The sequence below is a fragment of the Acomys russatus genome, chromosome 28 (genome assembly GCF_903995435.1).
Source record: "Acomys russatus chromosome 28, mAcoRus1.1, whole genome shotgun sequence".
Lineage (NCBI taxonomy): Eukaryota > Metazoa > Chordata > Mammalia > Rodentia > Muridae > Acomys > Acomys russatus.
In genome coordinates this window covers 30,829,695-30,856,673 of record NC_067164.1, presented here as the reverse complement: position 1 = coordinate 30,856,673, position 26,979 = coordinate 30,829,695, and the positions used below count along the sequence as shown (strand labels likewise).

General features: G+C 42.9%; 1 protein-coding gene across 3 annotated transcripts; it reads left to right on the top strand.

The window, feature by feature from the left end:
* Window positions 1-14,044: 14,044 nt before the first annotated feature.
* On the top strand, window positions 14,045-25,224 carry Rxylt1 (ribitol xylosyltransferase 1). Of its 3 annotated transcripts, XM_051170432.1 has the most exons (6): window positions 14,046-14,312; window positions 15,406-15,561; window positions 16,535-16,637; window positions 20,776-21,090; window positions 23,181-23,351; window positions 24,795-25,224. In XM_051170432.1, exons 1-6 carry the CDS (start codon window positions 14,138-14,140, stop codon window positions 25,210-25,212), a joined length of 1,338 nt encoding a protein of 445 aa, XP_051026389.1. In that variant the 5' UTR covers window positions 14,046-14,137; the 3' UTR covers window positions 25,213-25,224. The 3 variants fall into 3 exon arrangements, with proteins under 3 accessions (XP_051026390.1, XP_051026389.1, XP_051026392.1); XM_051170433.1 differs by lacking the exon at window positions 23,181-23,351 and having other exon boundaries at window positions 14,045-14,312; XM_051170435.1 differs by lacking the exons at window positions 14,046-14,312; window positions 15,406-15,561 and having other exon boundaries at window positions 16,544-16,664.
* The last annotated feature ends 1,755 nt before the right edge of the window (window positions 25,225-26,979 follow it).

Genomic DNA, 26,979 nt, shown 5'->3' with positions numbered 1-26,979 from the left:
ACAGTGAGCCCAGACAGAGAAGCTATGAGCACTGGTCACTCTTCCAGAGGTCGTGGGTTCAATTTCCAGCAACCATGGTCACTCACAACCATCTATAATGTGATCTGGTACCCTCTTCTTGCCTGCAGGTGCACATGCAGGCAGAGCACTGTGTACATAATAAGTAAATAAATCCAAAACATAAATAAATAAACGTCAGTGTAACATGACATATGACACATATGTTATATGAGCTGAAGAATGCGGCAGAGAAGGGAAACGCCTAGGATAAGAGGAAAGGAATCAAAGAGAAAATGGCATCTACTTGGCAACAGTGAGACTTGCAGTGCTGTCTCATATCAGCTGGGATTTGGCTCCTAGAAGACCCCGTACTAAAATCCACAGATGTTCATAGCCCTTGTGTTAAAGGATGTAGCATTTGCATATCTTCCCATATGCTTTATGCCTCTCGAGCTGAAGTGAACTAGAGTTTTCTATAGCTGAAAGTGAAAAGGAAAATGGGGTTAATGTGACGGTGCGGCAGGAGAAGTGCAAACTGGAAAGATGGTCAGCCACTCGATCTTAACGAGTTTCTCCATACCTCAAGAAACCGATAAAGGAAGTAGATTATTTCCTGTGAGATCCTCTGAGGATAGTAAAACAGGCTCGCCAAAATCTCAGTTTTTGAAACAGCACTGAGCAAAAGGCATGTTCGTCAATTGCATTTCGTTAACCAATTCAGCAGCCAAGCATTAATGGCTTTGTTTACTACCCTGATTGTGAAAACTACATTAAATTATGGATAATTAATGAAAACAAACTGCTTTTTAAAGGTGCCCAAAAAATGAAATGAGGACAGACAATGAAAGAAACGGAAAAAATTCTTCCCTGAAAAAAATTAGTATGACAACACTAATTGTTGCCAGGCTCACCTCCACCCTGCCCAACTTGTTTGTATCTCCGGTTTCTGTTTCAGAGCACGGCTGTCCTGTCTCATGATCCCAGCGGCCTCTTTTTGTGCTCCTCCAATGCACTGTTATGGGTCATTCTCCTTCGTTTTATTCATGTTTGTCACCCCCACAGGGCCATATGCCTTTTATATATTCTGTACGGCCCCTGTACCCATGAGAGGACTCATGATGGTAAAGGGTGGAAAGTAAGTCAAAAAAAAGCTAAGACTATCTCAAACTCCCTATTACTGCACAGTTAGGTTTTAAAAATGGATATGCATTTGTACCTGTGGTCAAGACTCCTGCTGGCAGGGACTAGTGGAACTCTCCTGTAAGCCCCTACGCCAAAGACTGAAGCGGAAGATCACAAGTTCAGGCCAATGCGGGGTGATCCAGCTGCAGAAACTACAAACAACCCGCGATCTCTTGTCTGTGCCTCTCTGGAAGCCCCGAGGACCTGAAGGAGTGGCTGTGTGAGAAGGATGTTACTCACAGCTGGGCGACTGCTACAGAGCTCTTCCGAAGTATAGAATTGCTGTACACATTGTGACATACCGGGCGAGCAGTAGGCTTAAACATTAGGGAGGTGATTTTCACTTCCTGAAGTACGATAGTCATTACTAGAAATATTGACTTAGAAATAACCTGTGGGATTTGTGAGATGGCTTGGTGGTTAAGAGCACTTGCTGCAGCTGGGTGTGGTGGCACATGCCTTTAATCCCAGCACTCGTGAGGCAGAAGCAGGAGGATCTATGGGAGTTCGAGGCCAGCCTGGTCTACAAAGTGAGTCCAGGACAGCCAAGGCTACACAGAGAAACCTTGTCTCGAAAAACAAAACAACAACAGCAACAGAGCACTTGCTGCTCTTGTAGAGCACCCACACTGGGCAGCTTACCACTGCTGTAACGCCAGCCCCACAGTATCTGACACCGCCTTCTGGCTTACAACGGTCCCTGCACACATGTGTATATACATACAGATGAATACACATAAATAAAAGCAAAATGAATTTTTAGATAAATTAAATATATACACAATTGAGTCGAAGAAGTCAGTTTTGTTTGAAATATTCTATTTCCATGAGTTGCTAGGCAAGGATCTAGTGTTTGCTTTAGGGATGGGAAGATGAGAAAGGAAAACAAAAGTTGTCGGGGGAAAGACACTGAAGGAAGTAGATTCACGAGAATAGCTTCATGCGACACTGATAATAACGAGAGCAAGGTTGGTGCTCTGTTAAGAAAATGCTGAGCAGAGCTGGTGGGAGACCCCCTCTTCCAAGGGTTTGGGGCTCCCAGCATCACTAACAGACAGCCTGGAAGCTGTCACTTTCAGGGTGGGCATGCGCATAAGCAAGCTTGCTTACATTCAAGGGCTGGCAACACTTGTGGGTCACAGTGTCTTTTAACGTGTAATCAAACCATAATCAAGAAACCTCTGACAACCTGCCTAGAGTTTGCCAACAGAGATAAAAGCCAGAGCCAGAGCCAGTGCCAGCCACTCTCCTGGTCCCCTAGCACAAATGCGAGCTTGCTAATAGAATAGAGTGTCATTTCCTCTAGTGTTGTACAATCCTGTGAGCCAGCAATAATAAATTATCCACCGATCCTTCTAAACATGCTGTAGGTATCAAATTCTCCTTACTGACTTCCTAACTGCTTTCATTGCTAAGATCGTGGATTGGTTGCTTTCCTGTTGCTATGATTAAAGTACTGTGACCGAAGGCAACGTAGGACAAAGTGTCATTTGCCTTTCAGTTCCAGAGGGTTAGATGTCCACAGTGGCGTGGAAGACATGACAAAAGGTGCAGGAAGCAGAGAGGGAGAGCAGGAGTGAAGGAGAGAGTGAAGTTATCAACTCGAAAAGTCCATCCCCAGTGACATACTTCACCCTCCAGGACTCCACTTCCCAGAAGTCCCAACATCTTCCCAAGCAGCACCAACACCTAGGGACCGGGTGTTAAAGCAACATGACCCCATGGGGACCCTCTGCTCTCATCCACACATCCACATATCCGTGCCCCACAGTGAGGCCTGCCTGACATTCTAAGAGATCCCAGCATAACTTTACCCTTCCCAGCCTCAACTCTGCCAAATGACTCCTTGCCTCCCAAGAATGCTCCGTGTTTTCTTATCTCCTGGGTTTTCCTACACCTTTTCTACCTGGATCCCTCCCCTCTACAACCGTCCCAAAAAGTCCAAATCTCTCTTTGCAATTGCCTTTGCTATAGATCCAACGTGAACACCTTGTAGCTTTCAATTCTTGGCAAAAGCAATAGATGACCATAAAATAAGAATTCAGCAGGTTTACATTCACAAACTCACCACCCAGCCAAGATTACATAAATCATTTCCAGGCTTCGTGTTTCCCAGATTTCTTTATATATATATATATATATATATATATATATATATATATATATATATATATATATATATATATATGTTTTACTTTTGATTACGTATCTAGGGGATGTGCACGTGAATGCAGAGGCCAGAAGCAGCAGGTCCCCTGGAACCATCGCTATAGTGAGCTGCCCAAAATGGGAGCTAAAAAGCCAACTCGGCAAAAGTAACATATTCTTAACCACTGAGCTGTACTTCCAGCCCCCACTTCCTGATTTTTGTAAAGTCAAGATGTAATTGATGTTGTTTGTTGCTGTTGCTGTTGTTGTTTCGGGGCTTTTTATAAAGATTTCAGTGTCTATTTAATGACTCTTATTTCTGTTTAAAATTTTTCTACAGCCTCAAATTCAAACATGTAAATATCTATAAGGGAATTATATTGCCCTTGGGACACAAATGTTTTGAGTCAAGAAAAGTGAATTTAGGCCGGGCGTGGTGGCGCACGCCTTTAATCCCAGTACTCGGGAGGCAGAGGCAGGCGGATCTCTGAGTTCGAGGCCAGCCTGGTCTACAAAGTGAGTCCAGGACAGCCAAGGCCACACAGAGAAACCCTGTCTCAAAATAACCAAAAAAAAAAAAAAAGAAAGAAAGAAAAGTGAATTTATACCAGATATGAGCATGCTTCAAGTTTTCAACGTTTTAAGTAATGCTATACTTCAGCGCCTATTGATTTGAATCAGAGCATGGGACACAATCTATATTCAGAACTTACACTCAAAAACATAAAGGTACAGACATTGAATTATCCTGTTTGCTGAGCAGAGGCAAGCAGTATGAACTATCTAAGCAAATAATACTACTTACGTGAAAATAAACAACATAATGTAATTCTTAAATTACCAGGGTGGCCAAGGATTCAACCGGGAGCCTAGGACCACACCCCCCACTGTCTCCTCTCTAGGTGGACTTCACTCTGGATGTGGGCGTGCCAGCAGACTTCAGTAGAGGCACCCCTGTAGAAAAGTAATCTAAGTAGGGCGTGGTGGCGCCCGCCTTTAATCCCAGCACTCAGGAGGCAGAGGCAGGCAGATGGCTGTGAGTTCGAGGCCAGCCTGGTCTACAAATCCAGGACAGCCAAGGCTACATAGAGAAAACCTTGTCTTGAAAAACCAAAAAAAAGAAAAAAGAAAGAAAGAAAAGAAAAGTAATCTAACCCAGTGGCAAACAAAATCCTGAGGACCCCACGCTCCTAATGCAAAACAGAAGGCTATCAAAACGTCCTGCTAAGAAGGTAACAGGAACTGAACACCCCCACCATGACGATGTGTTTTCCCTCCTCATTTCCTCCTGAGATGAACTCTGAGGCATAATGACCTTCTCCTCACATTCTCTGCAACTTCCCTCTGCTGCGGTTCAAGGCATCATTTTCCTGGGGCCACAAGGCTGCAAATGCTCTTTAGTAAACCAAAAGCGTGTGCTGGCATAGGAACGGCAGCTGACCTCCCCCATCAGTTTCCACAGCACCAACCTCACACAACAAAACTGGCTACAGACAATGAGCAAAACTGTTTGCTGAAAGCAGTTAAATGTATCTACATTAACAGGATCTGATTTTCCTCTGAATTGGACTTGGGATTTGAAAGCATTTATAAGCCAGATCACATAACAGGGTGACATTTTCCATCACTTGTTTAATTCCAGGCTACCCAAGTGCAGTTAAATAAGAAGCTCCTATAATTAGCTTCTTATTTGTCTGATTTCTGCCGGTATTTAAAACTTATAACTTCATAAGTAAGCAGAAAAGCAGACTGTGTCTAGCATCTGCCCTCTTCCGCTCCATATGACATATTCATATTATTTTTGACGTGGTGCAGAGAGGATATTTCAAAACACAGAAAGCATTTCATTCCAAAAGCACTCGGAGCTCGGTGCTCAGTGGATACTGCATGCATGAGAAATTTTTCCACACAATTTATTAGTTAAATAGATGGACTCTTTATGGCACAGAGAATGATTCAGTTTTGTTTAATACTATTAGCCAATACCTGAAGCATACACTCTGCTCTGCTCTCAGGGCCATGTCTTTAATTCCTTTTTGGGTTTTTGTTTGTTTGTTTCTTGTTTTGTTTTGTTTTCAGAGACAGGGTTTCTCTGTTGTAGCCTTGGCTGTCCTGGACTCACTTTGTAGAGCAGGCTGGTCTTGAACTCACAGCAATCCACCTGCCTCTGCCTCCCAAGTGCTGGGATTAAAGGCCATGAGCCACCACATACAGCTAATTCATTTTTTTTTTAAACAATCTTTATTCAGATTCAGTTTATATACCAAAGTGTATCCTTAAGTATTGACAAGTTTTGGCAAATGCACATACCGAAGCACACTCTCCAGCCTTACCAATATATGTGTGTATATATTAAGTTTCGATGGCATGTGAGTGTGTGCATGTATGTGCGTGTGGTGGGGTGGGTGGGGGTGTGTGTGTGTGTGTGTGTGTGTGTGTGTGTGTGTGTGTGTGTGTGTGTGTGTGTGTGTGTTGCATCTATGGATGTGGTAGATGAGCGTAGAGAGCTGAATGTGACTGCAAATTTGAGATATTGTTTTTGTCCTGCAGTTCTATTGGCTTGAAAATCTGTATGGGGGGCTGGGCAGATGGTTCAGTAGTTAAGAGCACTTGCTGCTCTTGCAAAGGACCTAAGTTCAAATCCCAAATTTCAAACCCACTTCCCACAGCACATAACCACCAGCAAGTGTGGTTCCAGGTGACCCAGCGCTCTCTTCCGACCTCCACCAACACCCACACTCACACCCACACACAGACACAGGCATACAATTTAAAAATAAAACAGTTTTTTAACTTATTCAATTTATTCAGATTATAACTCAATTGTTATCCCATCACTTGTATCCTCCCATTCCTTCCTCCCTCCCTCCCGCTTTCACCCTATTCCCCTCCCCTAGGTCTATGGCTGAGGGGGACCTCCTCCCCAACTATATGGTCATAGGCTATCAAGTCTCATCTTGGTAGCCTGCTTATTCTTTCTTGAGTGCCATCAGATCCAAGCTTGATTGCAAGATGTCCTCCTTCTAGATTACAGGCAAGGCCAGGCACATATTGAGGCTCCATCGAAACAAGAATAAAGAGTTTTGTTTGTGGGGGCTGGAGAGATGGCTCAGTGGTTAAAAATACTGACTGCTCTTCCAGAGGTCCTGAGTTCAGTTCCCAGCAATCACATGGTGGCTCACAACCATCTATAATGTGACCTCATGCCTTCTTCTGGTGTGCAGGTGTACATGCAGGCAGAACATTGTATATATAATAAATAAATAAATTTTTAAAAAAGAGTTTTGCTTGTGATGAAAAATGAGTTGGTTTTTTAAATGTATTTTATTAATTTATTCATATTACACCTCAGTTGTTATCCCATCCCTTGAATCCTCCCATTCCTCCCTCCCTCCTATTTGAATTGATCTTTTTTTAAACAGGCTTTTTGTTTTGTTTTGTATTTTATAAATTATTTATTTATTCACTTTACATTCAGATCGTAACCCCCCTCCCCCTCACTCACCATCTTCCCTCCCTCTTCCCCCATTCCCCCTCCCCTTCTCCTCAGAAAAGGGGAGCCCCACCACCACCAACCCACCCCAACACATCAACTCTGAGCATCAGGACTGAGCACATCCTCTTCCCCTGTTTTTCGACAGCAGTGGTTAACAGCACGTTGTACAGTCAATGCATACCCTGTTAGCAGAACTGACCATGACACGTGACCTTTGGCATATTAGCAGCATCCTTATCACTGTGGCAGAGCAGCGTCAGCGTAGACATGTCCCAGAACCAAGAACAATGGTATTTTTCTGGGTTTAGCCAAGTATGGTGCACGGAAGACGTTGCCTCAGCCAACCATGATGAAGGAGGAGGTAAATTGCAAGCATCACAGGGCAGGGGACCATTTCCCAGGAGCAGTAAGGAGGACACAAGCCTCAGTCCACAGCTGATGGGGCCAACCCTCATAAACCTTTCCTTTTGTCATTTTTATTCCATTTGTGCCCTCAATTGAAGTGACCTGGAAACAGCTTGCTCATAAAAGATTGGTCACATTATGAACACAGATATCTTCAATAACAAACCCAGAATTCTCTTTGTAATATTCTTTTTTTTTTTTACTCAAAACAAACATCACAAATTCACAGATACATAAGGAGCCAACTTTTGTAATCTCTTTTTTAAAGAATGTTACCATTTGTTAGAACATTACAGAAATCTCTAATACAAATGCAGTCTTCGTGTATTAAAAGTCGGCCTGCAGCCCCCTCTTCTGTTCACTATAGCTAAGTGCAGTTTCCCATCAGCTATTTAGAATAATGTCATCTTGGCAAAGCTGTCCGATTGCAAATTTTGAACAGTTTATTTCTACTAACTTTTTTTTTTTTTGCTATGTTAAGAAGCTACAGCATCAATGAACTAAGTACAAAATCTATTACAAAGATTGAGTTCTTTTCCTCAAACCCCCAAGATTTATCATTTTTAAATGTAAACAGTAAGGTTGGAACATTTACTTTGAGGGTTGCTTCTCGAGGTTAACCGTGTTACCATCTTACACACGCATGACGCCTGTTGGTGGGATGACCTGTGCCACTAAGTATTCCCCAACTACAGCTCATGGTAGCCTCTAGGCACCAGCAAAAATAATAGACCAGGAGCTGCTGCCTCAAATATCTGCTGTTACCACCACAGAGGTGGCGTCACACACCATCACTTTGACATAAAGAAAGTTCATTTGAAGAAGAGCCTTTTTTGCTCTCACTGCTGCCGAACTGCTAAGGCAAATGAAGACGGGAGCTGGCAAATAACTGTGTGGTACCTGCACACGTGTTCAAGAACATTTTCCAGGTTCCAACTGTATTCTAAATAGAAACGCAAGTCAACAGTGGACCACCCTTGAGAGCCTTATAACTTTTGATTATAACACTGAATTATTATTATCATTATTAATATTATCATCATCATCATCATTATTATTTTATTGGTTTTTCAAGACAGGGTTTCTCTATGTAGCCTTGGCTGTCCAGGACTCGCTGTGTAGACCAGGGTGGCCTCGAACTCACAGCGATCTGTCTAGCCTCTGCCTCCCGAGCGCTGGGATTAATTAAAGGCATGCACCATCAGGCCCAGCTACCACTGAATTCTATTTATGGGGGAAAAAAGCTTTGCTCTGGGGCTATCTTTGAACATTTAGAGATAAACTCTCATTTGACTCCTAAGTCCCAAGTGTCCACCAAATTGTATGTATATTTTGATATATTAATATTCAGAGTGCAAAATGACTCACAGTCTCTTGTCAGTCAGTTCTCTGAATGCCACCATATCATCAGAGGACGCTAAGCAACAACACCGGGTTAGCAAATAGTGCAAACCCTTCAGAGGCTTACAAAAAGTGAGGCTTACTGTTTTGTTTTGTTTTTCCTGATCTTGGCATTTGACCATAACTCTTCATCAGGGGACTCCCTGTGCGTGGTGATGACCAGTCAGCAGTAAACTGGCACATGCAATGGTCTCCCTCCTTGTTACAGGTTCTTTCATCCCCAGTTGTGACCCCTGAGATTGTGAACTGTAAACACCTGCCTTTTGTTTAGTGTGGTTTAGCCCTAACTCACACCTTAAATCCAACAAGTGTCTGTTTATTGTAAATAGGTGATTAAGGTGTGGTTCAGCCAGCCCTAGCACACACCTTTAATCCAAGAGCTATCTGTACACAGGATTTAATAAAGTTAACCCTAGGTCAAGAGGGCAGAGCGAGAAACCAGCTGACAGGGATTAAAGAGTAGGAGGGACTTCGAGTTGAGGGGTATTTAAAGCAGCTTGGATAAGAAGGAGCTCATGGGCTTTTTAGTACCTGGGCTTTTAGCTCTTGAGCTCTTGAACGCCTCAGCTCCTTAGCTCCTTAGCTCCTTGGCTTTTGCCTTTGTAGGCTTTGGACTACCAAGCCTTTGACCTTGGGTTTTTGGCCTTTTCCTCCTGGGCTATCAGCTGAGCTAGTGAGCCTTCTGGGCTGAGGAAGAAGGTCAGCTGCGTGCTTTCTCTGCCTCTCTGAGCTAGCAGGTTTTCACCACAGCATCTGGCTCCTCCGTCTTTATTGGTAAAATAGAGAGCGATTTGGGATTTTTATTTAAAACAAATCTCCCTGAAGCACAACCGTTGCTGTCTACAAAGTTGGCACACTTGGAGCGAGTACGTGAGCATGGCGTGATTTACACTCTTGGGGGTTTCGTCTGTGGTTGAGATTGTGACTGTGACCTGGTTCTTCCCTCTTGAAGTAAGAAAGTACTTAATTTATTTTTATTTTACAGAAGCCCACAGTTTACTTTAAATTTGAAAGGAAGAGAGAGAGAGAGAGAGAGAGAGAGAGAGAGATTTTGGAGTTTTACGAAGAATTTGAGTTTTTAAAGAGACTGAAATTTTAATGTGTTAGAATTTGTTAAAAAAAAAAAAAAAGCAACTTCTAAAGTTATTTATGTTTTTACTGTGAGATGAGATCTTGGGAATGAACAAGAAAGGAAAGGTTGTGGCTTCATAATGCTGTGTTTGTGTGTCAGGTTGGTAAGGGTCTGTTGTGCTGACTAGCTTGTGTCAACTTGACATGGCTAGAGCCAGATAAAAGGAGGGAACTTCTCTAATTTAGAAAGGAATAATATTTTAAAAGGAAACAGGGCTGAGAACTCTACAGAATTCAAGTACAAACTCCTAGAAGGGGGTTTTAGGACTTGACTGTGATACAGAGAATCCCTTATTTCCAGGGAAGATTTCGATAAAATAATTTTTAGAAAGCTATGACTTAGTGTTGAGCATGGTCTACGTCTACAGGTCTGACAGGAAACTAGTGGAAAAACTGTATCCCTTTGATTTGAAATACACTTTTCAGACTGTGCCTTTACGAATGGGTGAAGGAACGGCTGAAAGCCACCGTGTGTACCCATGCTGCACCACAAGTGACAACCTATAACACGTGATCGTTTACCATTTGCTTACACAGCCTGGGCTGCAAACTTAAAACATATCAGAAGATGTACAGGTATCTCGGCCATCAACAGCACTTACTGCTCTCGCAGAAGAACCAAATTTGGTTCCTAGCACCCACATGGTGGCTCACAGTCACTCGTAATGCCAGTTTCAAAGGATCTGACATGTTCTTCTGATCTCTATGGACACCCATGTATGAATATGTTAAATGTGTACCCATACTTAAAATAGGTATATGCAAGCAAACACCCATATACCTAAGATAACATTAAATTTAAATAAAAGCTTAATAAGTTTTAAAATAATAAAAACATACTAAAAACTTGATTTTTTTATCAAATACCAGTTTTTAAATGTATATGAATAAAATGATTAATCATAATAAAAAAAAAAAAAGGAGGGAACTTCAACTGAAAAAAAAAAAAATGCCTCCATGCCAGGTGCGGTGGTGCAACCTGTGATCCCAGCACTCAGGAGGCATAGGCAGGGAGATCTCTGTGAGTTGGAGGCTAGCCTGGTCTACAAAGGTAATCCAGGACAGCCAAGGCTACACAGAGAAATCCTGTCCCCCCCTCCCAAAACAAAAACAAAAACAAAACGCCTCCATAAGATCCAGCTATAAGGTATTTTCTTAATTAGCTATGGACAGGGGAGAACCCATCCCATGCTGGGAGGTGATAACGCCTGGGCTCTGTAAGAAAACAAGATGAGCAAGCCCATGGGAAGCAAGCCAGTAAGCAGCACCCCTCCATGGCCTCTGCATCAGCGCCCGACTCCAGTTTCCCGCCCTGTGTTGAGCTGCAGCCTCCTCAGTTAGGGTTCTCTTGCTGTGAAGAGACACCATGACCTCAGCAACTCTTATAAAGGAAAATATCTCATTGGGAACTGGCTTACAGTTGAAGTGTAGTCCACTGTCGTCACGGCAGGGAGCATGGCAGCATGCAGGCGACACTGTGCTGGAGAAGGAGCTCAGTCCTACATCTGGATCGGAAGACAGCAGGAAGGAGGAGTCAGCCACGAGGCGTGGCTTAAGGTTCTGAAACCTCAAAGCCCGCCCCGCAGGGAAACACTTCCTCCAAGAAGCCACACCTCCCACAGAGCCACGCCCTGTGCATCTAGCCATAGGACCATTTCCACTCAACCCACCATTGCCCTTACTGCTCTTGATGATGGACTGTGAGTGAAATACACCCTTTCCTCCCCAGCTTGCTCTCTGGTCACGGTGTTTAGTCGCAGCAATTGAAACACGGAGCAAACCAATCGGCACCCAGATTATTCTTTAACTGTAACAAAACCTTCACTGCAAGTTTCAAGTGAAATGCCACAAATTCTTGACTCACGCGGAAAATTAAACGAAATGAGAACAGCCAAGATTTAAAGGCCATTCATCCTCACTCTTAACCAGGGAGTTGAGAAATAAAACATCCTTTCAATTCTCACATTGATACAATTAGAAGCTGACCGCGCATTAGCTTGACCAGGTGGCAATGAAAATACTGTATCCATCTTCTTTTTAATTCTGAACAGCAACAAACAACAAAGGCTGCTTGTGAAATGCAACCAGTGCCACTGAGAAAGGAGGAGAGCTTCAAGTCTTCCTTATGATAAAGGAGAGATTGAAAACAAAGTTAAACTGACTGTCAAATTAGTTAGGAGAAAAATGACAAAGGGATGAACCAAGACAGCAAAATAAATGAAAAGCCAATGTAGACGTTAGTAATTGCTTAATAGATTAAACAGATTAAACAGTCATCCCAGGGCTTGGAGGATGGTGCACCCCCCTCCCCCTACAGGGAACAGAGGATTCGTACCCAGTTTTCTTAAAGTCCTCACCCTACCTATGTCTTCAGCTAGGTGTCTTTCTTGCATTCCCTTACAAACAAGGCAGTAAAGGCAAGCATTGCATCACTCCACGTTGTGTGTGCCACTCTGGCAAACTGGTTGACTTTGAGGGCGGGAGAATGGTAACACAGTTGTAGCTCTGCTTATCAGACATTCTAAACCCCCCGACTTGTGACTGCATCTGGAGCAGGAGCCGTCTCAGGGATTGAACCTTCAACCTGTGAGCTCTCCCCGTGTGGTCACCGTGCAGAACATGTCAGAACTTAGACACCTGGGTTGTGTCCTTTGCAAGGTCACTTGCTTGATGATGGGGACAGACCCCACATAGCCAGTCTGTGCTGAGTGGAGAGGGGAGGGCTTGAGCTGTTTCCCTGTACACAATCACTAGGCGTGTGATATTTGTATGTTAAGTTTGTAAGACTCATACCCACTGAAAGGTAGTTTTCTTTTCTGTGTATAATGCTGATAAAGATAAGCAACTCTACAGAAATGTACTGGCTTTGGAAAATAGTGAACAACATGGGAAACAGCAGGCTAACGTTGACAGGGATGTAGATGTGGGCATGAGTATACCCTAATTTCACATGCAGTAGTGACATGTGGGGTCATAAACGGAGAGTCGTTCCAGGAATGTTTTACCAAAGAGTTTGGAACAAAGGCTTGGTGGAGCTGTGAAGAAAATCTGTCAGTGTGGTTAACTCGCCCCTTGAGAATTAGTAGCACACTGATGAACTACAGGGAAGTAACTTCAGCCGCTCTCACAAGAATGTGTCCTGTCAGATTCTTTTTATTTATTTTTATTTTTTATTTTTTATTTTTTATTTTTTTAAAGATATATTTATTATGTATACAGTGTTTTGCCTGGATGTAAGGCCTGCAGGCCAGAAGAGGGCACCAGATCTCATTGTAGATGGTTGTGAGTCACCATGTGGTTGTTGGGAATTGAACTCAGGACCTCTGAAAGAGCGGACAGTGCTCTTAACCTCTGAGCCATCTCTCCAGGCTCCGGATTTTTTTTTAAATCATCTTTTTTTTTTTTTAAAGATTTATTTGTTTATTATTATGTATACAGTGCTTTGTCTGCATGTACACCTGCCGGCCAGAAGAGGGCATTAGATTTTTAAAGACTATGTGTATTATTGACAGTCACCCGCAGCAGGAACGGTGAGCTCTGTGTAGGGCGATAAATTGGGGTCTGTGTTGGGGAGGGGCCGCCACCTGGGTCTGAGCAAGGCTGAGCTGGGAATGCAACAGCCCCTGTCAAGGGTGGAGGCTGGAGCCTGGCGTTGGCCGGGCTGTGCAAGGAGATAAGGCCGGACCCGATCTATTCAGACCTCCTCAGGGGTTCCTGGAGGTGGAGGGGGTGCTAGAGGAGGCAGGGCCTGAGTGAGGGTTGGGAAGGAGGCGGGGCCTGAGTGAGACCGTAAGGAGGAGGCGGGGCCTGAGTGAGACTGTGGGGAGGAGGCGGGGCCTGATGAGGCTGCAGAAGAGGAGGCGGAGCTTGAGTAAGACTGTGGAGAGGAGGCGGAGCCTGATGAAGCTGTGGAGAGGAGGCGGGGCCTGAGTGAGGCTGTGGAGAGGAGGCGGGGCCTGAGTGAGTCTAAGGGGAAGAGACGGAGCCTGAATAAGGCTGTGGGGAGGGGGCGGGGCCTGTGTGAGGCTATGGAAAGGAGGCGGGGCGTGAGTGAGGCTGTGGAGAGGAGGCGGGGCCGGATGAGGCTGTGGAAAGGAGGCGGGGCCTGAGTGAGGCTGTGGAGAGGAGGCGGGCCTGAGATAGGCAGCCCCTGGTTGACCCCGCGTTTCAGGAGCGGTCAGCCCGGCGGGCTGTTTTTAGGTCAGGCTGGGCGGAAGGCGTCGAAGGCGGGATCGGAACGCGTCGAAGGCGGGATCGGAACGCTGACATCTGGGTCTGGGCTCAGCGCACGGGTAGGGCCGCGGCCCAGAGCGGGGAGCCTTTCCTCACGCCCAGGGCGGAAGCGAGGGCGGCGGTGCGGGAAGCCGCGGTGGGATGCGGCTGACGAGGACGCGGCTGTGCTCGCTCCTGGTCGCCCTGTACTGCCTCTTCTCCATCTACGCCGCCTATCACGTCTTCTTCGGACGCCGCCGCCGGGCGCCGGGCGCGACCTCTCGGGGCTCCAGGAAAGCAGCGGCGGCGGCGCAGGCGAAGGAGAGGCGCGGCCGAGGTAGGACGCGGGCGGGCCGGGGCGGCGGGCGGGCGGGCCGGGGCGGCGGGCGGGCGGGCGCGCCGGGGCAGCGGCGAGCATGGACCAGCCGCCCGCGAGCCTCGGAGCGTGGGTCCTCCTCAGCCTTCCGCAGCCAGCCACCCCCACCCCGCCCCGGCTCGGCTCGCTCCCTGTCACGGCCGTCACCCGGAGGCTGGTGGCGTGCACGCAGGCCTTTAAAACACGGAAGACCCTCAGTGCGCCTCACGGCCGGGGATTTGCAGAACTGCTGCGGGAGAGCCGCAGGTCACCGCGTCCGGGCTGTGTGAAGCACGGTCCTTTCTCATCCCGTGGCTAGAGAAGCCCCTTCTGGTATTTTGACTGGTTTTGGGAATTGCAGCCCCTTTTCACTCCCCTGCACAGAATTCCTTGCACCGTTGTATATATGAAATTGGTAACGCGAGGCCTAAATACCTGTAGTGCGTTCTTCCTACAGAACTAAAATATGTTGTGCAGGTATTTCTAAAGGGGGGCGAGGGGTGGGGCGCACTTACCCTATTTCGTGTTAAAATGTTTAAGATCTTTAAAAATTCAGGAACAGTCATAGGGGAGGGGAATAATGGGAAATGGGAGGATACAAGGGATGGGATAACCATTGAGATGTAACAAGAATAAGTTAATTTAAAAAAAAAAAAAAGATCTTTAAAAATTAAAGATTGTAAAATTAGGGGCTGGAGAGATGGCTCAGAGGTTAAGAGCACTGGCTGCTCTTCCAGAGGTCCTGAGTTCAATTCCCAGCAACCACATGGTGGCTCACAAGCATCTATCATGTGATCTAAGGCTCTCCTCTGGGGTGCAGGCATACATTCAGGGAGAGCACTGTATATATAATAATAAATAAATCTTTTTTAAAAATTGTCAAATTAAAAATGGTTCTATTTTTTTTAAATGTCGGCTTATTTTCCTTTCAGCCGTGTGCTTCTAACTTAATTGTTTGCCTCTGGAACTTGGAGATGAAACTAGGCCGCTCTAGCATCTCGTGCAAACGACTTGACTTTGTACGTGTACCTACCTATTCCTCTATGGTAAACGCGGTTCCTCTTCTTTAAAACAGAACAGTCTGCTTTGGAGAGTGAAGAATGGAATCCCTGGGAAGGAGATGAAAAAAACGAGCAGCAGCACAGAATTAAAACTAGCCTGCATCTACTAAACAAATCCACAAAAGAGAAAATAGAACACAATGTCCAAATCTGGGGCAAAGCTGCCATTGGTAAGTTATTGTAAAGAGGAAAAGCCTTTGAAGACGATGTAAGATATGTGCTGCCCTGGTTCTGAATTTGCTGGAGTGTATATTTGATTGTTCAATGAGGTCAGTTCTTGAGTCTGTTCTTAAGACAGTGCAGGTCTTGTCTACTGTGTTCCTCACTCTCTTCTGAGTTTTGCTCACTACATGAACTGTGAGGATCCCTAGTTCTCCTTCAATCTAGGGTCCTTACAACTTTATTCTTTCCCTTTTCAAGGCCGGAGTGTCTCAAGTCTCCGGAAGGTTCTCCATCTCAGTACCTTAGTTGCATTGAGATAGTCTTTTGCTGCGTAGGATAATAGTCGCAGGTTCTAGAGGTTCAGGTATGGACACGTGGAAGCGGGGCATGATTTAACCTGACACAATTGGAAGCTTGATCTGATTGCCCAAATTTTAAAACCGGTTGCTAGGGTGACTCTAGTAACATGGCCTAGTGGAAGTGAAACAAAACACACCTTTCAGTGTTAGTGACACCGGTGTCTCAAAGGTGTTGTGTGTCTCTATATTGATGTTACCCCCAAGTATGCTGCTCATCTTGTTCACTCTTAAAGCTTTTGTTCAGATGAGACCAAAATAAAGCATCATGGTTGTCCTAAGGAGACAGGATGAAGGGTCCTGCATTCAAGGATGTGTGCATAACCAGACAGGGATGTAATACCCCCTTGACACACTGAATGTTTTGGTGCACTTCAGTGTAAATAAAATATCCTGTCATCTTTACTGCAATCCACTTTAACGCCTGCAGCCACTGAAGTCTGCCCCTTATACACTCAGCTGCCATTATTGATGACTGAGGTTTGTCTTGGTCACCACCCGCCGCAGACCATGAGGGAAAGTTCTCAGCTCATAGTGGAAATAGAAAAGAGCAGAACGTACATTTTTCTCACATACTGAAGTGGATGAGGCCTCAGATGTTTCTGGTTTGTTCTTTGGTTACCAGGTCTGTATCTCTGGGAACATATTTTTGAAGGGAGCCTTGAACCCACTGACGTGACGGCTCAATGGAGGGAAGGACAGACGGTTGTAGGAAGAACGCACTACAGGTATTAGTCCGACCACACTGACCTCAGGTGCTGTGTGATATCTCATGTCACTGCTACAGGAAGACACAGTTTTATGAGTATACCCTTATGATATCTTATATAATAACATTTAATATGTTTATTATGTATACAGAAATAAATCCTAGGAGTATATGTTTATAGCTTACTAAACATTTTCTTATTAAACACTTCCTTATTAGAGTCTTCACATTCTCTTATTAAATTTGACATTACAAAATGATTTTGGAGGGAAAGCTGGAGATGTACCTCAGTAGTAGAGTACTTACCTGGCACGTGCAAGGCCCTGGATTCAGTCCCTAATACAGGGGGGAAGAAGAAGTCTGTAAAATAAAATTTGGGAGTCCTGTTTCTGTCTTGCTTTTAGCTGATGATATAGAAAACTTCATGTTGTGCATTATATACACTTGACTTGGTAAATGATTATTTAACATCTGTGCCTTGGAGAACTAAAGCAAATGAGCATTATTTCATGATTTCCTTCTCATTAATAGTTATGTTATCCTGGAATGCTCTGGTAGAGTCCCATTGTTACTTATTAAAACATTTTATGTTATATCTACTATGATTTATTTAATGATACAGATTCCTTTTTTTTTTTTTTTTTGGTTTTTCAAGACAGGGTTTCTCTGTGTAGCCTTGGCCATCCCAGACTCACTTTGTAGACCAGGCTGCCCTCGAACTCACAGCGATCCGCCTGCCTCTGCTCCCGAGTGCTGGGATTAAAGGCGTGCGCCACCACGCCCGGCTTCATATCTTAATTTTTAAATAGAATTAAGATTATTTTAACTAGAAAAATAATAGTTTTGTCATGAAAGTGCTGTTTCCATGTGGCTTCTTACTGAAATAAGAACTAGTTGTTTTTACATATTTACTTCCTGTGACAATTGTGTTGGGAATGCTGTCAACCAGAGATTCTGGGTTTTGGTACAATTCTTTTTTTTCCCCAGAGAAAGCAAGAGAAGAAAAGTTGTGTTTCATCTTAGTTTCATTTGAATTTCCATTGCTGCAGTGGTTGTTTGCGTTATAAACACTTAGCAGTTTTGTCACACTTACCTTTGTTTCCATAGCCATGCTCCTTGGGAGGAGGGAGGTTCCAAGAGGAAGACAGGTGGACCTTGGACATTCTTCATTAGGAGCTGTAGACCCTGTTTGATTTCAGTGAAATATCTTATTTAATGTTAGTACATGAATAGAATGTGTTTGGACCCAATCCAGCCTGCAACTCCACCACTTTTTCCTCCAACCTCATGTTCACATACGTGCATATACATCTTTATAGCTGTCTGTCTGTCTCTGTCTCCTCTCCTCTCCTCTCCTCCCCCCACCCCTCATCTCTGTTTCCCTCTCCCTCTTCCTCCTTCTCTCCAAACAGCCAGCCACCACCAGTTGTTTTTGAGAACAGGTCTCTCACAGAAGCTTGGTGATTAGGCTGGGCTGGTTGGACAGTGAACACCAGGGATCTGCCTCTCTATCGCCATATCAATCTTCTATATTAGTTCAAGAGTTGAATGTAGGTCCTTGTGCTTGCAAAGCAAGCACTTTATCAACTAATTGCTCCCTAAACTCTCACTGCATAGATCTCTCAAAGGAATCGTACTTAAAATGTAAACATATTTCCCCCTCATTGCTCTAATCTCGTTGTAGGTTGTATTTATACTCCTAAACATACATAGTTAGATCTCACTGCTTGAAAGGATATGTGCGGCTGGACATGGACCTCAGTGGTGGGAAGGCTGTCCTAGACTGTGTAATACCTTGGGTTCAGTGACCACCCCCACGCAAAAAGTGAATGTTTCTTATGTGTATAAATTGCTATATCTGTTTTGAATTTGAGCAGAAAATATGTCAGCACAGTAATTATAGTTCTACTATATTACATAGAAATTTCTGAAAGATTCCTACAAAGTAATGAGTAGCACCATTAAGCTTAAAATTGCTTGGTATTACCACAGTGATAGAAAGGGGATTAAAGCAAAACTGTTAACTCCCACCAACAAAGGCTAAGCCCCAGTTTACCCTTCTAAAATTTTTATGTTAATGTCAAGAAAGCAGTGCCCTCTCCTCTTAAAGAACTTTGTATTCAAGCTCTATAACAGATTTTAAAAATATTTTATAAACAACGAAAAGTAGCATATAATGTATCCAAAATTAACAAACTCTTATGGAATTGCAAGTTGTAAGCTCAATCAAATTACATTGGTACTTAAGTGAATCCAAAACTATATTGTTGCACAGTCATTTGGAATTTAAATGGTTTCTCTGGGCTCTATATGTTGAAGTATTTACTGTGTATACTTTTCCAGTTGAGGCAAGCAGTAGAAAAATATATTGAAAACTGTAAGTTCTGAGGCTTAGACATATGCTAAGTAATCTTCAAGACCAAATTACCATTTAGAATTCTGCACATGAGCTCTCTAGATACGGTTATTTTCAGTTAGTGGATTTTCAGTGATCACTAAAGCATAGCATTCATTCTGTATATTATACTAAGTCATACATAAGCCTTTATAATGTTCTGTATAGTAGGAAAATGTCATGTTTTAAGTGCAGTAACAAGAGGCTAGAAGTACAGCTCAGTTAGTAGAGCTCTTAACTAGCATGCAGACTCTGGCCTGGGTTCCCAACACCACATAGACAGGAAGTGGTGGCACACAATCTTATTCCTAGCACTGAAGGAGGATTAGAAGTTCAAGGAAAAGTGAAGGCATCCATAGTTATCTCCTTAACTATGTGCTCAGGAGTTTTTACCATTTCTGCCTCAGAGCCTTCACTCATCCTGAGCTCTCTATGAGGTGATCTTACCTGGTCCAAGAAGTACATCCCTACATCTGTCCATTCCATCTGTGTCTTCTAAGACTTGTGTTCTATCGGGTACTGCCTTTCTTTCTTTTATTCCCCACCTGCACTCATTTCCTTTTTATTCTCATCCACACTTTTAAAACACTTGTTCACACTCACTATTTTCATTCTCCAACTTCTCACTCCCTTATACTTTGACTAACGAAGTGCAGAATACTGTGGTGGCAGTGATTGTTTGGGGAAGCATATGACAATGTGAGTTGTGGAGCATGTCTACCTCTTTTATGAGAATTTAAACTATATATTATATTACAATATAATATACACTACATGACATACTATAGTATGTATATTACAAAGAAATACAATGTACTCCCACTTGCTAACCACTCAGATTTAATATCTTTCAGGATTCATGACTTCTTCTTTTTTTTTTTTTTTTTTTAAAGATTTATTTATTTTCTATCTGCATGTACACTTGCATGCCAGAGGAGGGCATCAGATCACTTTGTAGATGGTTGGGAGGCACCATATGGTTGCTGGGACTTGAACTCATGACCTCTGGAAGAGCAGACAGTACTCTTAACCACTGAGCCATCTCTCCAGCCCAGGATTCATGACTTCTTTATATTTAACTTTCCTCTCAAAAGAATTGTTACCAAAAAAAGAAGGCTTTTCCTTGTTCCCTAGTCCTTTTATTCTTCATTCTTCAAGGAGAATTGCTGTTGTGAATTTGATGCATATTCTTCCTCAAATTTTTATATTTCTACTAGTAGAAGCTATATAAGTATATTTCAGTAGGTACTTTCATATTTACATAAAATTATACTTAAGAGCTGGTAAGGTGAATCATCAGATAAAAGTGGTTGCTCCCAACTCAAACAACCTGAATTCAACCCCAAGAGCTGTATGGTGGAAGGAGAGAACCAGCCCCTGCAAGTTGTCCCCCACCTCCACATGCACACCTTGGTATACATAAACGCAGGCATGCATGGATGCCCACATACACACAAATCTTTTGACTATATGTTAAGCATCACCTTAAGCTTAATGTTTTCCTTTACATTATATTTTGATGCCTTTCCTTTAGTAAAGAAATAAGTACCACATAATTCTATTCTCATATACTACTTGAATGTTCAAATCTAAAGCATTCTACCAGTCTGTAGGCCTGTCCCAGTCTTACTCAGAAGCACTTACATTATACAAATTGCATTTCTAAAGTGAATATGAATTAAGTCTCATTCTAGATTTTATATAAAATGATTGAAATTTTCCATTGCTCAGTTTTGTTTACCTCTTGTCTGTGTTTCTACAGCTTTATCACTGGCCCAGCTGTAGTTCCAGGATACTTCTCCATAGATGTGGACAATGTGGTCCTTGTTTTAAATGGAAGAGAAAAAGCAAAAATCTTCCATGCCACCCAGTGGTTACTGTATGCACAGAATTTAATGCAAACCCAAAAACTGCAGCATTTGGCTGTTGTCTTGCTGGGAAATGAGCACTGTGATAATGACTGGATAATTCAGTTCCTCAAAAGACACGGAGGCTTTGTGGACCTGCTCTTCCTAACATATGACAGCCCGTGGATTAACGGTGCAGATGTTCTCCAGTGGCCGTTAGGTGTAGCAACGTAAGTACAAGACAAGGAACACAGCCCTACATTCTAAGGCTTAATGTTCTGAACCAGGAAGGTGGTGTATTAAATGGTAATATGCTTATAGATTATGAGACAGGGCCATTTTTCCTACAGTCAAAAGGAGTGTGGCCTCAGGCCTCAGTGACAGTGGTGTCTGGTTTATTGCTGCTGCTGCTGCTGCTGCTGCTGCTGCTGCTGCTGCTGCTGCTGCTATTGCATTTTACCCTTTTCTGAGGAGTTCTTTTTTTTGTTTTATTTTAAAATGAATAGTGGATACAATTTTAGGCATCTTAGTGTCCTAAAAAGATGTTTAACAGAGAATGAGCAAAGATAGAGCCATAATTTCTAGTGAAAACAAATACTGTTGTGGCAGTATTTTGTTTAACAGATAGACTTACCCTTGGGGTTTTGACTGGCTGACTCTATGTATAAAAGCAAAGGTTAATTAAATGATAGTTTAGGATCCTCAATATATAATCATCCTCCAGCTTTAAAAAAAATGGAGAGTGTTTTTAAGCTTTTTAATAGTAAGTAAACCTTAGACAGGCTCTCCATAGTATACAAGCTTCCTGAGGGCATGAGCCTCCTTCCCTGTTTTAGAGTACTGCATGACAGGCTATAGAGACACACAGCAGTCAGGGACACTCACTGCTCACACAGTGCATGACGGGCTATAGAGACACAGCAGTCAGGGACACTCACTGCTCACACAGTGCATGACGGGCTATAGAGACACAGCAGTCAGGGACACTCACTGCTCTCACAGTGCATGACGGGCTATAGATACACAGCAGTCAGGGACACTCACTACTCTCACAGTGCATGGCAGGCTATAGAGACACAGCAGTGAGGGACACTCACTGCTCTCACAGTGCATGACGGGCTATAGAGACACAGCAGTGAGGGACACTCACTGCTCTCACAGTGCATGGCAGGCTATAGAGACACAGCAGTCAGGGACACTCACTGCTCTCACAGTGCATGGCAGGCTATAGAGACACAGCAGTCAGGGACACTCACTGCTCTCACAGGAAACTCAGGCTCAGTTCCCAGCACCCAAATGGTGAGGCTCACAGCCATGTGTGACTACAGTCCAAAGCATCTGACACCCTTTTCTGAACTTTGTGGCCACATGGAGACAAGGAGGTAAACAAATATACAAATACACACATAAAAGAAAGATAAGTAAGTTTTAAAACAGTGCTTATAAACTATAGGTACTCAATTATTTGTTGAGGAAATGAATCATTTTACTGATAGAATTAAATGATTCCTTATTTTGACTCTGGTTACTGCCATTTGTAAATTCAAACGACTTTCTATTTAGTTACGCAGATATCACTAGAGAAATGCCAGTGACACGTAGTCCACTCCTGCATGTACAACATTTCAGCTGATTAGGTTTGGGCTAGGTGCAGTCTTAAATTTTCAAATACTGTTTAAGTACACCCACCTTTAAGACTTTCAGAAAAATCTATTCCTTGAAAAGAGCCTATATTATATTTGTAGAAATATTTTTTCTCTTTCTACATTGTATGACATCAACTGTTCATATAATATATAGAAACAGTAATTCTGGTATTGCCAAGTTCATCCTGTTCCCAGTGAGGAGGCATCTGGTAGCATCTGGAAACTAAAGAGAGGAAACTGTAACAACTGGCATCAAACTGGTAGAGTACAGGGCTGTTGTTAAACATGGCACAGTGGATAGGACTTGTCCAAACAGAAAGTTATTGGATCCAGAATGCCATAATGATCTCATGTACAGCATAGATTGCAGGCATACATTCATGTGCAAATCATTGCCCAGTGCCCATGGAGCAAGTCACTTTTAGTCAGCCTCCTTTGTATATAACAAGTTTTATTTGTTGTTTGTTTTGATATATTTGGAAATTCCTTGGAAATAATTTTTCAGAGCTCATGACTGTAACCGTACGTTTTCTTTCTAATGAACAAATATGATTATGTATGTCTGTGGTGTACAGTATGTTTAGGAGCCAAGTGTAAATGCCCTTACCGTACAGAAGCTAGCAAGCCCGGCTGTGGGCATCATGCCATGGAGTAATCTATTACTTCTCGTATAGGTATAGGAAGTTTCCTGTAGTTGAAGCCAGCTGGTCCATGCTGCATGATGAGAGGCCCTACATATGTAATTTCTTAGGAACTGTCTATGAAAATTCATCAAGACAAGCGCTAATGAACATTTTAAAACAAGATGGAAATGATAAACTTTGTTGGGTTTCTGCAAGAGAGCAGTAAGTTCTGTGTTTGCATGGTTCCTCCCTGTTGCTCTCCAATCTCAGTGTCACCTTATGTACAAATAGGTTTCCAGAGACTCACTGGTAACTCCGCTTAGTCTAGTCCCCTGTTAGAAGGTACAGTAGTGAGTAAAACTGTGAGGAAACTGGCTTTTCCCCAAGCGTCTGCATACTAATCAAGAAACAGGTATTGATGGAGCAATGGAAGTCATTTTGCAATTATTTCTTTCGCTTTTAAATAAACACATGGAGTATAAAGCAAACTAGCCAAGGAATGAATGCCTAAAAGATCCACTTCTAAGTCTAGAGACTTATTTTTTAATTGTAACAGAAATTGCCTTCTAGATGGTGTCACTACTATTAATGTTAATATTAAATTCATTCACTTAGCACTTACCAAACAGCTGCCATATGCCAGAAACCATTTTACTCGTTGCCACAGACCACCCTAGTTGGGTATATAGGGGTCCCTGGGACGAGGGTCCTCGAAGACTTGGTGAGCAGGGATTCAGAGGTGACAAACAGAGACAAACACAGAGGCAGTTTGAATCTGAGTGTATTCTGCAGGCAAGCAGTCTAGATTTTTGTACACATTTTGAAACAGGGAGTGCGTTGTGGTTGCATTTTCCATGGAGTAAATTCAAGGGGGGTTGGTGAAGCAATCAGGCATATAGAATACACAGTACAAAGTACATAGTAATAACATCATTGTTTCTAAGACATTAACTTGGCACAGGCAGATATTACATTCTCAGGCTGAGCCAGGAGCCGGAGACAGTCCTCAGTAAAAGTAACTTTTTCCTGTTAGTCAGTGTCTGACACCTTTCTCCCATTGATGACTACCCATCCATCCCCTCCCTCACACACTCCTGTACAGGGGAGAGGTGGATGAGGTGTAGTAGCTAATCTATAGGGTCCTCTATATCTAGGAGACTGCCCTTCAATACATATGCCATACCATATAGAGTTTTGTACTGTAGGAATTAAAATTCCGCTTTTACTTTCACTCTTGTCGAGCTACTTTTTCCTTGAATGGGCTCTACCTTTGGTTAAGACCCTTCATTTAATTGGGGATTGTTTTAACCACCGCCTTTTGCTGTAATTCATTGAAAAACTTCTATAGCCCAGGATGACTTGAAACTCCTGATCCTTCCTACACCTACCAACTTCTAGAATTACAGATTACATATCCAGTTTGTATATAGATGATGATCAATACTAGGTCTGAGTGCTACCAACTGGGCTACATCCACACCCCCAAATCTTAAAAAGGTTTAAGAAATGTATTTAGTCCAACATTGTCAATGTCTGTCATATTTGTCATCTCTATAATATATTCACAATTTTGATAATTGACATTAAAGGATTTCCTTCCAAAAAAGATACCACAGGAAAGTAAAACCTTACAGGGACTTCTTTGTTGTTTGTTTAATTCTCTAGGTGGCAGCCTCAGGAGACAAATGAAAGTCTTAAGAATTACCAAGATGCTTTGCTACAGAGTGACCTCACATTGTGTCCTGTAGGAGTAAACACAGAATGTTATAGAATATATGAGGCCTGCTCTTTTGGCTCCATTCCTGTAGTAGAAGATGTGATGACAACTGGCCACTGTGGCAACACGTCCAGACACCATAGCGCTCCTCTGCAGCTACTCAAGGCCATGGGTGCCCCCTTTATCTTCATCAAGAACTGGAAGGAACTTCCTGCCATTTTAGAAAAGGAAAAGACTATCATTTTACAAGAGAAGATTCAAAGAAGAAAAATGTTGCTTCAGTGGTATCAACACTTCAAAGCAGAACTAAAGTGGAAATTTACTAATATTTTAGAAAGTTCATTTTTTATGAATAATAAAGGCTAACCATATCTAGTATTGACTGTGTATTCTTGAGTGTGAATATTTGTAGTGCTCGCCTTCATCAGCTCTATTTCATGGAACAGACCAAATGTTCTCCTTTTTGGCTACTACCACGTACAAGATAAAAGAGATGGTAATATTTTACTGAGCTTGAGCTGGAAGATGGCTGAGTGGTTAAAGGTGCTTGCTGCCAAGCCTGATGACCTAAGTTCAGTCCCTAAAAACTACATGGTAGAAGGACAGAGGTGAGTCTTACCGGCTGTCATGTGACCACCCCACAAGCATGCACCCACAAACACATCAATTCAATCAATCAATAAATAACCCAAATTCAGTTCTACCAAGATGAGTAAGTCAACATTTACTAACTTACATTGACTTTAACACAACTTTAGGGGCTGGAGCGTTGGCTCAGTGGTTAAAAGTGCTTACTACTCTTGGATATAACCTGAGTTTGTTACCCAGCACCCATCTCAAGCATTCACCCATCTATAAGTATTGCTCCATAGGTCCTGACACATTCTTTTGTCTTCCATGGACACATTCATGCAAGTGAACATAACACATGAAATAAAAGTAAGCACTGATAAGAGTATTTATTAGGGCTGATATCTGGACATGTGAGTAGAAGGATACATGCTTACTGGTAGCTGCAAAATTAAAGTTAGATAAGATCACTGAATTTAACAGCTCTATTGTACAACATGGTGATTAGTCTAATAATATAATTGAAAAGTGCCTGAGTAGATGCTTTGTGCTTTCACAAACTATTAACTGGGGTGGTTTATATGCTAATTAGCCAGTTGTGGTTACACAATGTATATATTCCCAGAACACTGGACTTGATAAACAGATTCAATTTAATCTGCCAATATTGAAAGTAAACTCACTCTAGGGAAGCGGCATTATATATCAAAAGACTGGTTATTGCAGTCAGAAAAACATTAAAAACTGCAATTTCCATGAGGATTTTGCCCAAAACAACTGGTCATGATGTACTTTTTCAGTATGAAAGATATTTGCCCCCTTGATAGAGTGACAAAATACCCAGCAGAAACAAGTGGGGTAAGGTTTATTTAAGCTCATAGTTTCAGACTTCTTCAGTGAATCAATGTCAGAAGGAAGGCAAGAACAGATGCATCCAGGGCAACAAAATTGAAGAATCAGCTGTTCACATCATGGTTGACCAGGTAGAAAAATGGGCCAGACCAAGGACAAGCAGGTAAAAGTCACACAGAACCTACTTTGCCAACAAGGCCCCTTCTATAGGCTCCAAAGCCTTCAACAGCCACTAGAACAAAGGCAATGTCCTTTTCTCACAAAAGTGCTGTGTCTGTAGTTTCTGAGAGCAATGTGTGTTTGCCCTAGGAAGATGGTAGGAGAGTGTAAGCATCGGGGTAGTGAGGGGTAGGGGGGTTTGGTCAGGAGCAAACAGTTGTCAACTTGGCAATTTCTGAGACACCCAGGTCATTTTCCTGGGGCTGTTAGCTTACTGCCTCTTGCTGCCTTAAAGAAGATGGTTTGATGATATTATCTTAACTATTGAGTGCTGTGTAGTCCAGACAGCCCAGCAGTCAATAGTCTCAGATCTGGGGATAAAAAATCCAAAGAAGGATTTTCAGTGTTTATCTGCAACAGTGTCAAGTCTATTCCTTTTTGCAGAATTGAATGTGTGATGAAAGGAAGGAAACAAAGGCAAAATAGATTGTCTTTTGGGGGCAGAAGAATTAAAAAAAAAAATTTGAGGAAATTTAAAAGGCATTCTAGCAT